Consider the following 16,622-nt stretch of genomic DNA (forward strand, 5'->3'; position numbering starts at 1 on the left):
AGGAAGGAAGGAAGGAAGGAAGGAAGGAAGGAAGGAAGGAAGGAAGGAAGGAAGGAAGGAAGGAAGGAAGGAAGGAAGGAAGGAAGGAAGGAAGGAAGGAAGGAAGGAAGGAAGGAAGGAAGGAAGGAAGGAAGGAAGGAAGGAAGGAAGGAAGGAAGGAAGGAAGGAAGGAAGGAAGGAAGGAAGGAAGGAAGGAAGGAAGGAAGGAAGGAAGGAAGGAAGGAAGGAAGGAAGGAAGGAAGGAAGGAAGGAAGGAAGGAAGGAAGGAAGGAAGGAAGGAAGGAAGGAAGGAAGGAAGGAAGGAAGGAAGGAGAAGGAAGGAAGGAAGGAAGGGTCAAGCAGAGCTGTTACTGATGTTGGGAACTCCTACTATGAATTGTAGCATGGAGGACAGTGTGACCAAGGCAGGGATGAGTAATTGATGGAGTAAGGGAGCATCTGTTATGCTGTTGGGTGGACATGAAATGAGTGCATAGGCTAGGGAGTAAAAGATACCTATTTCTTAGAGCTTCATCTAATCTTTCACTTTTTTTTTAGAGGAAAGAACCAGTTGTAACACTGAATAAAGACACTGTTGTCTTCCTTATGTCAAAAATTTCATTATTTCTTCCTTTTCCTACTCTAAAGCATCCATCCCAAAAGCATCCATATGATGTAGGGCACTACTCTCAGCTCTATCCTGTGTATCATTTGCATGGTGACACCCCTGAGGATTCCTGGTGTCCAGCACAGCAAGAGCAGACTGTCACACACAGCTTGAGCCCCAAATCTTGACCACTACTCCCTCCTGAATGAACCTTGTAGGTCAGGATCAGGCTCCCAGACCGTTTCTAGACACTGGGTGCACAAGCCTCCTTCCAGGACTCTATTTTGCTACCCACATGGACTGCAAAAAGGGAAAAACAAGGCACTTCTGATAGCAGATTTTTCCAAACCTGAGGTCATTGCTTAAAAACAAGTAGTCATATTTGTTTGCCTGGCTGCATCACACACAAGGCAGTGTGATGCAAGGGAAGCTGGAGCACAGGAAGTTAACAACCTAATAGTTTCTTCTGGCTTGTTGAGACAAGGGAGAGGTGCCAGAAGAGCTTATGGTTTGGAAGATTGGGAGCTAACCCCTAAACCGAGCTGGTGTGAAGGACCATCCCATTAGTGGTGGCCAAGGAAACCACTCGGTCAAACTCCCACACTGGAAAACATGCTAGAGGGAAAGGAAACTTTCCAGTGCTGCCATGTGGTAAGAGTGTAATTTGGAGTTCAAATTTATGATGGCTGGGAAGGCTTTGAAGATGGGTGCTGTGGAGCCAGGCAAAATGCACCCACCCCACAGCAGCCTGGCCTCCCTGTTTGCTCAGGAAACAGCTACACATAGAATGCAGGAAGCACAGTGATGTTCTTCCAGCATGAAGAGGGCAGATCCTCTCCCACTCTTTGAGCAAATCTCCAACCCTTGGACTTAAGAAAAAAAAGTGCTATGAGTGGAGAGCTATCCTATTCAGTGCATGATTTTTTGTGTCTTCTGCTGAAGCCTCCAGCCTTGAGGCTGCCAGATACAGCTAGACCTCTGCTCAGACCCACATGTAGACATTTTGCTAAAAAAAACCATGAGATTTCTGTAGAGGTTGCAGAGTGCCAATTTCTTTGACAGCCAGAAGCGCTGTGCAAGTGCAGTCAGACGCTTCAGACAGTGACCTTGTCAAAGTGCATTTCCTAAGTGGTACGAGATATCCTCAAGAGCCCCAAGAGGAGGTGCTAAGCCAAGGGCACCGTAGCTGGTGAGCTGTGGTGGTGCAATAGATACAGGCTGGTTGGAGACTCAGATTTTGCTGCCTTTTTAGCACAGCTGGGGAGTTCTGGGCACCCAATATGTTATTTTGATTGTAAGAACACCATCTTGGTGCATCTTAGGAGGATGCCTCATACCTAATGTATTAATGCAGCTGTGATCATGGTTTGTGTTTTGTATGCTGGAATTCCTGGAGAATCCCAAGGATCACACAGACTGAACAGAGAAGAGAATCCAGTTATCATATTCCTGCTGTACTACAGTTTGAAATCCCTTATCTTTCTGCTTATCTTTGTTTTAGATGTCTCTTGCAAGCTGTCACAAGTGAGCTTGGTCCCTCCATCAGGCTGGAGGGAAGCCACATGGCTACTCTGATGCCACAAGCAGCTGAAAAGTCCTAGAGGGCTGCAAGGGGCTGAGCACTGAGCTTTTGTCCTGCTGATGCATGTTTTGTTTGCAGGAGGTGGGTGTGAGACTGCTGCAAGCACAATGGCTACGTGACAGAATTCCCAGGGTCAGGATCCTACCCTGGCTGTGACTCTGTGCTGAAACTGTTGGTTGTTTTGCTATGACTCTTGGCAGAATGTCATTCCTCCTTTTTGCTTTTCCTCCCCAGAGGAGTTCCTTTCCAGCCTCGATCACTATGAAATTGCATTCCCCATCCAAGTGGACCAAAACGGGGACTTCCTCACCTTTGACATGAGGAGCCAGCTGAAGCAACGCCCTCGGCGCAGTCTGGGCTCCTTGCCCTACGAGCCATCGGAGCAGCAGGTTTTCTACAAAGTCTCTGCCCATCGAACCCAGTTCCTCCTCAACTTGACACTGCACTCCAACCTGCTGGCTGAGCACTTCACAGTCGAATACTGGAAGCGAGATGGTGTGGACTGGCAGCATGATTTCCATGAGGATTGCCACTATGCGGGCCACCTGCAGGATCAGTACCTGAACTCAAAGGTTGCCATCAGCAACTGCAATGGACTGGTGAGTCCCCTCATTTTGCTCATCCAAGGGCCACGCTGACAACCAGAGCTACCCATGAAGCGGAACAGATTGCAGCTTCTTTGATATTTGGTGTAGAAACTCTGTTTGGGTCCCAGCAGATGGATTCATGGTGGAGATAAAGGTCTGAGATCAGTGTTAAAATATAACTTTGCAAAAGGTGGCAGCGAAAGTCAGCTGAGGGTGAAGGCATGTTTCCTTATTACATTTGTGATCCATGTTGAGATCCAGTTCCTACCAAAGTCAGTTAGATTTTTTCCATTGCTTTCAACTGGCATGGAATAATCCAAGCTTTAGAGTGTTGTTACAGTTCCCACAGAACACCACAGAACTTCCAACAGTAGCAGCAATAGGTATATTTTATATATAGTGCTGGCAAGGAAGAAGTACAGCAGGATAGAAGTTTCACGTCACAACCAAAAACATCAGAAGTGCTTTCAGTTCCTTGTAACTGCACCTCCATTCCTGGGGTTGCTTTTCCCTTCTGCTCAGATTCCAGGAGCTGAAAACATAGTTTCTAGGGGGAAAAAACTTGAGATATAACCAGTATTTTTCAATATGAAGAGAGAATACCAAGTGGGGACAAGATGGCATGCCTCAAATCAGCAAAGCTGCTTCAGAGGAGGAGGAAGTGATCTGTTCTGCATGTTCCCAACAGCTAGGATTAGACATCATGGTCTTAAATTTATCAGGAAAGCTTAATGGTAGATGGTAGTGCTAAGGATAGCTGAGGTTTCTTGAAGAGTGCATGCCTCAACATCATTGGAGATCTTTACAGACAGGCCAGACAAATGCCTCTCAAAAATACTCTGGGTATGATTTATTAGCTCTTTCAGCACTTGTTAAGGTATTTCATCCTTATTTTTCTGTGATTTTCTGATATTTCTGGCTCACACAGCACATTTCAAGACCTACCAGATGGAGGAATGGAGCAAACATCCCTGTTAGTGAATCCCAAGGATGATGGCTCCCTTGGAGGAGCAACATGTAGCAATAGACTCTCTAGGCCAAATTCATATTTGTGCTATAGCCCCACCACTTAGCAGCATTCTGGCAGTGTGGAAGAGCTTCCAAATGGGAATGAATTTGCATTTGATTTATTGCTAAATCACATTGCCAGAACAGTGCTGCGGGTTATTAACAGAAATGAGAATCTGACTCATTATATCAGAGAGTCTAATGTTTCCATCTCACAGCCAAAAATCAGAGTTGCATAAATTCTTGGTTCCTGAGTTAGCCTTTTGTTTAGATACGGGACTTCTGCTGAAGTCTTAGATAATTTACTGATGTTCTAAAAAGAAGAGTCAAAAGGTAGCTGAACACTGCTAGCCAGAAGTGATCCAGCGTTAGTTTACCTCGTGCTTCAGAGGGCACCAAGAGCAGAGCAAGCAATGGCTCGGCTGCACTTTGCTGGAATGTTTTAGTCCACAGATGATCTAGCTCTGGAGAGATACCAGGGATTGTCTGGGAAATGCAGCCAGGCACAAAGAGGTACAGGGGGTCATCCAGCAACCTCTCCTTTTTCTGAACTCTGTTCTCCTGTTGTGAAGAGCTACAGGCATCAGCAAGGAGGATCATCAGGCTTCATGAGGACAACAGGGCCAGGAAATTGGCCAAGGAGAAACTGGTGCCCTTAGCTGCCAGACTGGGGCTGCTCTTCCACTTGAGCAGACCTGTGTACCCAGAGGTGCTAATCACTTCTGAATGATTAGCAGCCAAACCTTCCTGGCTCCACTCCTGCTGTCCTGCAGCCTCCAGGCAGCACCAGGTCTGCGTAGCAGGGGATAGGTGAGGACAGAAGATCTCAGAGGACTCCTAGATGATGCAAATGAGGCTGTGTTCTGGTGTTCAATGGGTGCAGGCTGGGACCGGTGCTGGTTATGGGGTGCAAAACAGAAGGAGAAAGGGATGACTCCACATGGCATGAAAATGGGTAATAAGTGTCAAGCCATGTCCAACTCCAGCATCCTTGTACAATTTATGTGTAGCTCTGTAAAATGCATTGCGCTCTAATGCTTGCACCCCAGCTGCCAATAGGTTCACTCCCATCGATAGGATGAGAGGTAATGGCCTTAAGCTGTGCCAAGGAAGATTTGGGTTGGATATTAGAAACAATTTCTTCTCAGAAAGAGTGATGATGCATCGACACAGGCTGTCAAGGAAGTGGTGGGGTCACCGTCCCTGGAGGTGTTTGAGAACCGTGGAGATGTGGCGCTGATGGGCTGATGGACATGCTCATTGGGTGTGGTGGGAAAGGTTGAGGTCATGCTTGAGGATGTGAGATGGAGATGTCCATGTGCAGCAGGCCTCAGAGTGGAATACACCTCATCCAGGCTTAACTGAGGGCAAAGGGCAAAATGGTCAATTTCCTAAAACATCAGAGCCAGGAGCTGCCAGCAGGGCCCAGAACAAAGCATCCGGAGCCTGCAGGAGCAGCCCGGGGAGGCCTCAGTTCAGCAGGGCTGCGTCTGTGCAACAGCCGGAGGGCTCACAGCCTCCAGTCAGCAGATCGCAGCTATAGGCATAAACAACCTCAGGAGAGAAATGTGCCTGTCTCTCCTCTTGCGTCAGAGCTCCTCAAAGGCTGCTGTACAGGCTGGTTCTCAGCCCTTGGTGTCTGCTTCCATCTGCACTGCCCTCCTGAATTCAGTGGGGAAGACGAGATGTTTGGAGCTGGGCAGATGGCCCTGCTGCCAGGCTGACGTCAGCTGTGAGTGCATGTGAGGGGAGGTGGACGGGCCAAGCTGCAGTGCCTTTCCGAAGCGTGGTTGTAAGCTAATAGAATAAACCATCTCTGCTCTGCAGCTGACCTGGGTGAATCACAGACAGGATATCCAGCTCAGCTCCCCCACAAACCACAGAGATCTCTCTCAGGGCCTCTCGCCGCCCGCTTTCAACACGCGTGTGTCACGTCCACCACCCAGACCTCAGCGCTTGGACTGCGGGGTCAGAGTCCCGTGACAGCAGAGCTTCACTCCTGCAGAGTCACAGGACCTCTTGTATGCACCCAGGAAGCTACAGATCACGGCGTCCGGGTGGCTGGGAAGGGCCTTTTCCCAGTAGCTCCTGGTTTGCAGGCAGGATGTGCTCTCCACTCCTGCTGCTCTGCCCCAAGCCGGCAGTGACCTCCTTCTCCCCGTCCCGCGATGCCGGCAGCCAGCTGGCTTCGCAGGCCGACACTCAGCTTTCCGCCGCAGCCCTCGCCAGGCTAACCTCACAGTACCTCGCTTGTGTTTGAAAAGGTGGAGCGGAGCCAAGAGCAACAGGGCCTGGTGCAGGAGGAAATCCCCCGGCACTCTGGAGATGGGGACTTCGCCGTGCGCACACTGCCCCGATTCAGCTTTTGTAGCAGGGAGGGAGGTGGGGAGAGACCCATAGCGGAGGCAGCAATCACCTCGGAGAGGCTCTCCCCTCTTGCCCAGCAGAAATGCTGTTACACGGATGGTTCATTCCACTTAAGGACCTCGAGATGTTTTGCAGAGATCTGCTTCCCCGCACCCGTATGGCAGATCCTGTCCCAGTTGTGCCACATGCCATCCTGTTGCGTGACATCCCATCACTGGGAGTCTGTGCACCCAGAGTTGGAGGATGGCCAGAAGACTGAGACTCTGGGTATACTCTAGGTCTGCTTGAGCAAAGCCGGGAAGTTTCATGCCTTGGTTGCTCACTGGTAAAGTTCAGCTGGTAGAATACCTCCATTTCTTGGAGGTGAGACTGAATGATGAGTGTCTGCATGTTACTTTAGGCTGAAGGAACCTTTCTGTGTTGCCCAAACCTTTTATATAGAGGTAAAGCTTGCAGCAAGGGTAAGACCAGCCATAGAAGAGCAGCTGGTGAATTGGGTTGCCCATCCTGCTGGTAGCTGCTCCCGCTGGTTGTTGTGGTCTCCCAAGGAGGTCCATTGGCAGAAAGCAAAGTCTGGGCTTATAGCCCCGATTTGTTTATTCAAGATGGGAGAACAACAACAAAAAATATGTCTGAATAGCTAAATCAAAAAATACAGGAGCAGAAACAAAGTCATCTGATAGAAATGGATGGTCAGGGTGTAAAAGGGGAAGTGGTAGCTGCAGGATTTTAGGCTGCAGGGAAAGGTTCTGACTGAAAATCTCAATGAAAATCAGACTTCACATTGCAGAGGTTTAACGTTTCACAAAAGCCTCTGACCATCCACGCTCCTCTGCAGATCTATGCCTGAGTTTCCCAGCTGGTGTTCAGGTCCTGAGCAGCATCCGAAGGCTTCTAGGTGAGGTTGAAAAGCAAAGGAAGTAGTTCTCACTGCTGAGTTGTGCAGCAGTGAAGGCATGGTACCTGGGATCCCACAGACAGGTCTTAATTAGATCTTAATTAGATCAATGTATGAAATAGGAAACAGTTTTGCAGGGAATTAGTGTGATTTTCTGGGAACTTCAACGTGGATGTCCTGAGGTATCCATGAGCAGCTGGCTCAGTTTGCGTTGGTCCATAGCTTTGTATGATTCAGTGTTTGTCCATAAATGAAGGAATCTTGCATGTTCTCTCAGCTATTTGTCAGCTCCCAGAAATGCAGGGACTAACCATCAGAATGCTCGTTATGAGAAGCCACTAGCATGTCACCCATTTCTCTCCCTACCTCCTCTGTTTCTTTCCTTTCACAGCACGGGGTAATAGTTGCAGATGAGGAGGAATATTTCATCGAACCGCTGAGCCCAGGAGCCAACGTCAGCGCAGGGAACGAGGGCAAGGGCAGCCCCCACGTTGTGTACAAGCGATCATCCCTCCAGTACCCACACATGGATGCAGCCTGCGGCGTGCTAGGTATCTGCACCCACCAAATGTCTTCAGTCCATCCCAGTGCAGGCTGGGAAAGTCCACGCTTCCCTCTGTGGCAAATAGACAAATCCACCCTCTTGCATTTAAGAAAGTTTTATTTATGTATTTACTTTTACCCATGCTAAGCATTTCTGGTGGCCTGGTCTTTGGAATACTCTTGTGCTCTCTTCTTCACAGCAGGGCCTTTGGATTTGTAAGTAGAGGGTGGAATTGAGAAAAAATTCTCTCTTATTGTTCTTACAAAAGTCCTCCCAGATTTGGCCAATTTAGGATTGAGAAATCATAATTCACAAATGCTCAGCCTCTTCCCCGCATGCCTGTGTCCTTCTCATCCTTGCCAGAATTCAGTCCCAGAGCCTGGGTGAAGCCCCTGGCCCCTGTGGCATCCAGGCTCTCCAAGTACAGTGCAATCCAGCATCAGAGCAGAGGAGGTTGCAGCCAGCTCTCTCCCCACTGCACAGTAGTGCTGTAAGCCCCAGACAGCTCTCCTGCCCAACAGTGGGATTCAAGCCATGGGGCAGAGCAGACAAACCCCGCTGGGGACATCTCTGCAGTCAGGTCAGCAGCACTTGAAGCCTGGAGCTCAATCCTACAAACCTGCTGCTGCTTTGGAGGCTGCAGCCATGTCTGCGGAGGAAAAGCCAAGTCCTAAATTCAGGTCCTGGCAGGAAAAGGAAAGAGGAAATGATCTGCAGTGGCTTTATTGTCAGATTATGTCTGTGTAGTTTCTAAATCCACACAGCTCTTCCCCATGACGGAGCCAAGGGCAGGGCCCTGCCATAGAGAAGCAGTGGAGGTGCTGCCTGCGGCTGGGTGGGCACAGGCAGGAGGGCAGCAGGATGCCAGCAGAGCCCCTGGGAATCCTCAGCACAAGAACAGGGCTGGGTGTATGCTGTGTCCACGTGCTGTACATACAGAGCCTTGCAATGCCTTTCCTTCCCAGCTCCAAAACCAAGCTATCCACCCCTCACCTCTGTGATTTTGCAGCAACCAAATTTCTTTCCTCTACAGATGAGAAGCCCTGGAAGGGGAGGCACTGGTGGCTGAGGACATTGAAACCGTCCCCACTGAAGCCATCAGGCAACCACAGCCAGCGAGGCCAGCTGCCGCTGAAGAGATCCGTCAGCACAGAGCGCTACGTGGAGACCCTCGTGGTGGCTGACAAAATGATGGTGGGGTACCACGGCCGGCGGGACATAGAGCAGTACATCCTGGCCATCATGAATATTGTAAGTGTTATAACCACATCATGGAGCTTGGGGAGCCCAGAGGCTTGCGTACCCAGCAGCAGAGAGAAAGCTGAGTAAAGCTTGTTCTGAACCCCACATGTCTGGGTTTGGCAAAGGGTGAGACATGCTTTTCCTGTGAGATGATGAGTGGTACGGAGGGAGCACAGTGGGGAAGTGAGATCTGTTCCAAGATTGTAGTGCTCCTTCCCGGGCAACAATCCTGACATGCTGCCACTGTCCCAGAACAGTGATACTCCGAAGCCTGCAGGGACTGTGTGTTGTACATTGGGAGGCACTTCAGGAGAGCTAAACTCTGGCCTCTGTAACCACACTAGGCCAGATCTAGACTGGGAGAACAAAGCCCTTTCTTTGAACAGCATCTCTCATCTCAAATTAGCAATGCAAATGGAGCCAGCCAAGCTGAGAGACACATGGGAAAGCATAAGGACAGTCAGCTCTCACGCCTGGGGCTGATCAGTGTGAGGGGTAGGGAGAAGTACCCCCTGATCTTCCATACAGCTCTGCCTGTGTCTCTGGGTTACCGCAGAGGAGCTTCCTCTGCAGCATCATGTTGAGGTCATCGCTGGCAGCAGGATGCCAGGCTAGATGCATTAACAGCTTCGACTGGTCATGCTGAGTCCTCCTGTGAGGTGAGATGAGTTTGGAGGTTATCCATCAAACCTATGAAAGCCTCTCTTGTGATAGTTCTTTGTCCTGTCCTCTGTAGGATCTCTTTTCATGGCTTGCTCTGTTTGCATTTCTAAAGCAGATGCCAGATTTGAAAACAATACAGTTTCAAACTATTTCATCTGCTGTAAAACACCCACCGTGTGGCAGCAGATTTCTGAGAGATGCTGTCTCGTTCCCTGCTGACAGGCAGCCAGCAAAGCTCCATCCCTAAGGCTGCATAATGCCAGAGCCACAGAGCTTCCACAACGTAGGGAGCAAGGTATAGGTGCTGCAGGTTTCCATCTTCACCATTCAAACCTCTCCAGAAGGAGACACCAAGGTCTGAAAAAGTTATAGGAGGTTTTGCAATCCAAATAGTAAAGTGGAGTCTCATTCTGATTTCTACTTCCTTTAGGATTGTGTTTACACCCCTCAGCAATGCTGTTTTCGCATATGGGTGCCCAACATGTGCCCATCTTCCAGCTGCCTGCCCCATCACTCTGCTACCGAGCTCATTTTTAAGACTCGTCTTTTCTTGTTTCTTGGAGGTCAGGTTGCCAAACTTTTCCAGGACTCGAGTCTGGGCAATATTGTCAATATCCTGGTGACTCGACTGATTCTCCTCACTGAGGATCAGGTAAGCTGGGTTTTGCTGAGCTGCTTGCATTGTGCTGCTGCACTCCCTCTGGGGAGCTGTGTGCTCCCTCTGGATGTTACCCTGGGAAATCCCCCCACCCCATGAACTCTTCTGGGTGCACCATGTGCTCCGAAAGGCAGCTGGGAACTGGTTTCAAGCTGTGAGAAGATGGGACTCTGAGGATAAGGTGGCTTTTGAGAGACTTAAGTAGTTTTAATAACCCTGAAGGGGACATGGTTTAGTGGGCATGGTGAGGATGGGTTGATCGTTGGACCTGATGGTCTTAGACGTCTTTTCCAGTCTTCATGATTCTATGATTCTAAGAAGTTGTGCTTCCTCTTGGTGTCTGTGAGGGGGGGTGGGTGTCTGTACTGGTTTCAGTGTTCTGCTGGCATGGAAATCATCAGTTCCTTCACATCAGAGCTTCTCTGGGAACATGCTGTTATATTGCTTCTATTCCAGCCCACACTGGAGATTAACCACCACGCTGGCAAATCCCTGGACAGCTTCTGCAAATGGCAGAAATCCATTGTGAACAGGAACGGCAATGGGAATGCTATCCCTGAGAACGGCATAGCTAACCATGACACCGCGGTGCTGATCACCAGGTAAGGAAGCTCCCAACCTTGGCAGCGCTCTCTTCCACCTCCATCCGCGTGATTCATCCAAGACATCCTTCTATTCATTCCCCAACAAGCTGGCTTGGCAGTGGCTGACCCTTCAGCCCAGCTGCCTGCCTGTTCTGCCACAGCAATGCAGATTACTGCAGTTCAGATAACCATCATCCATCCTCCGATGTCTTCTCTCCATGTCGTCGTGCTCACAAACAGCTTAGTTTGCAGCACCAGCGTGTCCATAGAGCAGGATGTACAGCAGGGTGCATTGCAGTCCTTGGACTTCAGCAACCTACTGAGACAGAGAGCCCAACCTGCATCCTCTGTGGAAGATGAAGAAGGAAAAATGAGTGTGACTCGAGCATCATGACAATGGCAGAGGGTCTCCAGCCAACATAGGATCTGATTTCCCTCATGTTGCATGCCTACATGTAGGACTGAGCTCTCTCCTTTGTAGCTGGTAAATCTCCCTGGAAGTGACTTCATCTCATCTAAGAAGAACAGTCCTAGAGGTGCCTGCCTGTCCCCACTCCTGTACAAATGGCCTGGGTCCATCCATGGAAACTCTCAAGGTCAGGCTGGATCAGGCTTTGATTGAACTGTAAGTGTCTGTGCTCATTGCAGAGGAGTTGAACCAGATGGCCTTTAAAGATCCTTTTCAACTCTGTGATTCTGTGAAGTTAAGCTGGATGGTGAATTAGACCACTCCCAAGCTGAAAGAAAGCATCTGAACCTTCACATGGCACAAATAATCCCCACTGAAATAACTGTGTGCCTGATCCTGGAACAGCAGAGGGTATGAAAGGAAGCACAGAGAATGCTGACAGGAAAACTGAAAGAATGGAGGCCATGGAGAGGACAGCTGTGAGGATGGAGGATGCCAAAAAGCAGCTCTCAGCAGCCAGGCACTGCCTGCACCCTGGGCACCAGAGAGCCACTGCTTGGCTGGTGGGGCAGGGACCCTATAAGATTTAGTCGCACATTTTTTTTTTCCCTATTAAGTGGTGGATCCACGTGCATCCCATGAGCCTATACAGCGCTCAGGGGGAGCAAACAGTGCACCCCCTTGACCCTAATCTCATCCTCCCAGAGCTGTAGCATCTGCTTTTCCTCCACACATGTGGGACATGAGCACAGACTCCGAATTCTTCAGCCTCACACCAGATGTTTGAGCTAACCCTCAGCCACTCGCCGCCCAGCTTGGACAGCACCAGCACATCCGGCTGTGTTGCTCATAAATTCCTGATAACATCTTGCTGAGCTGTGGGCTTTTTGCTCTCGTGGAGACGTGTCGAATCGGAGCCTCCAAAGGCTTTCACGGATCCGCTCGAAACAAAGCAACAAATGTTTTTCACTTGTTTGGCTTCCTGCCGGAGGTGAGAGCTTCGGACACTTTGAGAGAGCACCGGGGGCCAAAGGGACAGGAGCCATCACCAGGAACATGCTGCAATTAACCCCCTGTGTGCTGCCAGTTTGCTTCCTTCCTGCTTTCATTCCCCTGAGTCAATCAGGAGTGGTGTCAGAAGGTCAACTGCCCATTCAGGAGTCCCCAAAGTCACATCACAGACAGTGCCTTCAGTGTCATGCACCCAAATCACACTTGGGTTGCAATGCACCTCATGGCCAAGGAGCAGCACCCACCACCCAGCTGTTCCCTGTGTAGGTTTAAACTTAGTGTTGCCAAAGCTTTGCAAAAACCCAAATATTTGAGTCTCCCCTCCATACAAAGAGCAGAACGTGGAGAAGGAATGTAAACAGAGGCAGGGAGGGCATGCAGCTCATCTCTACACGTAAACAACAATATTCACTCTCTGGCCTATGCTCCATCTTCTGGAGGTGCTGCCGGTGTCCCATTGCAAGGATGCCTTTCAGCTGGGAGGAAATCGTACTTTGCTGTCCTTGTTTAGCTTTTCCTCATTTGCAGCTAATGATGTGCAGTCGGTTCCTTGATGCAATGGCTAAAAGTCCAAGCCAGGGACAGAGGAAAGAATCATTTTGAATCAACCCATACTGAATTTGTTTGGAAAATTCTCAGTGAAGAACGAAGCTGAGGAAAAAAAAAATCATTAAAAAAATCACATTAGTATTATAATGAAACTAAAGTGAATTTTGAAGTGAAACAATTTCAAGCTGAAATGTATGTTGTTTAAAAAAATAAAGCTGCATGTTCGATTGATAGGATTTAATGCGACAGATCTGAGTGTGCAGACACAAAGTCTTCATCAGTCAAGGCAGTTCCATGAGCCTGATCCTCCCCAAAGGGAAGTGGCTGGCTCACGGCAATGTGCTGGATGCTCGTTAGCAGCACTGGGCCATCCAGCCAAACCCACAAGGCTTCAGGGCTGCTGGCTCGCTGTGTTTCATCAAAACCCCACCTCTGACCCCATCCAGTGTTGTTCAGTAGTTAAGTGACCCATACGTCAGAGCTATCCTGAAAAGAACACAGTGCGTCTCAGCCTGGGAGTATTGCAAAATATGGATCTGAGGCATCTCTTACCTGTTGCAGTCTGTACTCTCTATGCCAGAACTGTTGTGTGAGCTGTTTTGTACGTGAATCATTGGTAAAATTGAGAAGTGTTCGCGGGAGATTTTGGAGTTGCCGACATCATGCATGTTCTTAATGCCGCCTTCTCCTTCTCTTTGCAGATACGACATTTGCATCTACAAGAATAAGCCCTGTGGCACACTGGGTACGTAGGATTTTGCTTGTAGGCTGTCCAAACCAGCATGTACATCTTTGAGAGCATGGTACAGGAGGGCTGCCCCATCCGTGTTTCCTAATGAGCAAGCAAAGGGGAAGCGCTCGCCCAATGCTCCCTTGAGTGCCAGCAGCAAAGCCAGAAACAGGCCCATGATTTCCAGCCCGCCAGACCGTGTAGCCTCCTTACTTCTGTAAACACTAAAAGCAGCAACCCAGAGGACAGATGGGCTCTGGAACGCTTCTCTGTTATATCCCTGGGTCAGGTCCAGCCTGATGATTAAGAACCGCTTGCATCTAGGGCTGGTCCATAGCCTAGTGGAGTATTCCTGGCTTAGCAGAGAGAAATAAGACTTTTTTGTGATGACTGTAAAGGGAGTTCTTTATTTAAACTGCTAGACGCAGACAGACCCTGCCGCTCTCTCTGGCTGTAGCTCCTAATTTGTCTTGCCCTGGTCTAGACTAAGCAGTCAGGGAAGGATTATTGCTGTGAATCACTGCAGTTAAAAAGGAAAATTTGGTGGATCTCTGACCTGATGTGGCTGTGGATGAGGTGCCTGGGAGGGTGGTGGTGGCTGGAGGGCTTGTGGTGGCTTGGCCCATTCCTAGAACTGAGTTTGTCCCTTTCTCAGCCCTTAACAGTGGGGCAGAGACTGTGGCACTGGGTAAGTGGGTGGCAGAAAGTCAGAGGAGTCTGCTGCCCAAATCCCAGTGAGATTTCTCCTTTCTCCAGCCCTTTGGAGAGAGTCAGGGTGGATTTCCTGTTATGGTGGGTGTCAGCCAGGACCAGATGCAGGTGGTCAGGCTGGATCCCAGGCTATTTGGTTGTCCAGGCTGCCCTGATAGGGTTTGAGTGACCAAGTGCTGGTGTGGTTGATTCCAGCCCCCTGGTAAAGTGACCTGTTCTCCCATCAGCAGTGCTGTTGCTGAGACAAGGACTTCTAGATATGAAATTCAGTGGGTTTTGACCCATCTTCAGTATTTCTTAGTCTGCTGTTGTCAAAATAGCTGACAGTATTGAGTGTCCCTGTACCCCAATCCATAAAACCCGTGTCTTCGCACCAATAGCCAGTGAAACCAGTAAGAAAAAACTTGCTATTAAGAAGGCTGTGTTCAGTGTTAGTGAGCATGAAGTGCTCCATTAGGTCCCCCAGTATAACCCATGCCTATCTCAGCTGCTTGGTGCTGGCCCTATGTCCCTCAGTGCAACCCATGCCCCATCCCTTCCAACCAGGGATATTCTATTCTATGTGACTGCTCCATCTGCCTAGGCCTGGCCCCAGTGGGTGGCATGTGTGAACGAGAACGAAGCTGCAGCATCAATGAGGACATTGGCCTGGCCACAGCCTTCACCATTGCCCATGAGATTGGCCACACGTGAGTACCGTGCCAAGGAGTCCCCATGGGCAGCCAGTGGGGAGAAAGGTTCCTGTTGGTCTGTTCCTGCCAACAGGAGCTGCAAAACCCTTCTTATGGTTATCATCTCTCTAATACTTTGGTATGGCTTTCTAGGTTTGGCATGAATCATGATGGGGTTGGAAACAGCTGTGGCTCCCGCGGGCAAGAAACGGCCAAGCTGATGGCTGCTCACATCACCATGAAAACCAACCCCTTCGTATGGTCTACATGCAGCAGGGATTATATCACCAGCTTTCTGGAGTAAGGAATCCATGTCATCTTGCCCTCCTTTCTACCTCACAACCAGTACACACCTCCAGACTCTCACAATCCCTTGTGAGGAGTGGGTGAAGCCAAAGAAAAGCCCGCAAAGCACACAGTCCATGCACCTACTGTCTTGTCTCCCAGCACCTCTCCCCGTCCCAAGAGGCATGTGCTTTCCTTCCTTCCTTTAGGCATTCCTGCTAAAGATGCTAACTCTATTTACCCTGCATCTGTAAGACCTTTAATTAGCTTCCACACTTCCAGAAACTTCACACATAAATCTATAGCTTCTGGGGGCGTTCAGACGTTGCTGAAGTTCAGCTGAGAATCATAGGGAAGGTGGGGAAGGAGGATCTGAGACAGAGCTGGGGCTGCACCCATAAGCAGCTTCTGCAGACACCGAGGAGGAGAGTTTAGAGATGAATGAGCAACTTCAGGTGTTTTTTGTCCAAAGCACCTTTAGGATCCAGGAGAAGGGATTTAGGCTCCTAAGTCCCCGAGTTTTGATATTGTTACCTTTTGTTGTGGGTTTCTGCTGTGAATTCAGGCCTTCCACAGGGCTTTTCTCAAAAACCAAGCAGTTGGGATCTATTTTGCTGAGGTCTGTGGGAGGATACAGGCACTGCCTAATGGAAGGACTGGGCAGTACTTAAATTACAAATGAGAGAAGCCAGTGTGTAAGATCATCGTGGCAGGAGCAAGCTTGAGCCAGTCTGAATACCAGACATTTAGGGTCACAGACCAAAGCTGTGATACTGCCATTGTAACACGAAGGCAGACATCCCAAGGGGCTGCCCTCCATCCCACAGAGCTTGGCCATAGCAGCATGGCTTATCACCACATTCCACATCACGCAGCTCATGTTTGGCCACAGCAAAATCTGCCCTCCTCGCCCTTGACCCCTGGATGCACGGCAAGGCATGAGGAACGTCAGGAAAACATCGCGGCCGTTGTCCTTGTGTGACCCTGAGGTCTCAGCATGGACAGCAGCAAATCTGTGGCAGCCCCCATGGGAAATCACAGCCTGGAGAGCCCCATCCATGCCAGAGCTGTGGTGTGAATGAGACCCCAGGACATGGGGCCAGGGGAGTGGTGACGGGTTCTGATTTAAGGAGAGCTCTGAGCGGTGAGCTAGAGGGAGGGAAAGGCGTGTTTCTTGCAAAATTTGGATGTTCCTCCAAAGTTCTGGCATGCAGAAGGACGAGCTTGGAGAGCAGGGGCTCTCTTTGCTCAGCACCAGCAGCCACAGCTATGCAGCCACATGGTGGGAGGGCAGAAGTACCACCAACCCCTGCTTCTGCGAGCAGAACAGGGTTCTTGCACCCACCCATGTCGTGCCAAATGGGGTCTGCTGTACCTGGACTTAAGCAGGACAGCCAGGGGCTGGCAGCAGCCTGCAAAACATTGAGATTAAAACTCTGAGAGCTGCATGTGCCAAAAGTGCTTCCCAAAACCCAGCCCTGGGGATGCAGACAGCAAGATTTCAGAGTGCTTTCTTAGCACTGATTGTGCTCAGAGG

General features: G+C 49.7%; 1 protein-coding gene across 1 annotated transcript in view; it reads left to right on the forward strand.

Moving 5' to 3' along the window:
- ADAMTS10 (ADAM metallopeptidase with thrombospondin type 1 motif 10) overlaps positions 1-16,622 on the forward strand; it is a 49,017-nt gene that overhangs the window by 15,135 nt on the left and 17,260 nt on the right. The window contains exons 3-10 of the mRNA XM_048927917.1: positions 2,403-2,767; positions 7,420-7,579; positions 8,606-8,823; positions 10,046-10,129; positions 10,592-10,737; positions 13,390-13,433; positions 14,713-14,818; positions 14,954-15,100. Of these exons, the coding sequence (XP_048783874.1) occupies positions 2,403-2,767; positions 7,420-7,579; positions 8,606-8,823; positions 10,046-10,129; positions 10,592-10,737; positions 13,390-13,433; positions 14,713-14,818; positions 14,954-15,100 (1,270 nt within the window). The remainder of the gene's footprint in view (positions 1-2,402; positions 2,768-7,419; positions 7,580-8,605; positions 8,824-10,045; positions 10,130-10,591; positions 10,738-13,389; positions 13,434-14,712; positions 14,819-14,953; positions 15,101-16,622) is intronic.

Source organism: Lagopus muta, chromosome 26 (genome assembly GCF_023343835.1).
Source record: "Lagopus muta isolate bLagMut1 chromosome 26, bLagMut1 primary, whole genome shotgun sequence".
Classification (NCBI taxonomy): domain Eukaryota; kingdom Metazoa; phylum Chordata; class Aves; order Galliformes; family Phasianidae; genus Lagopus; species Lagopus muta.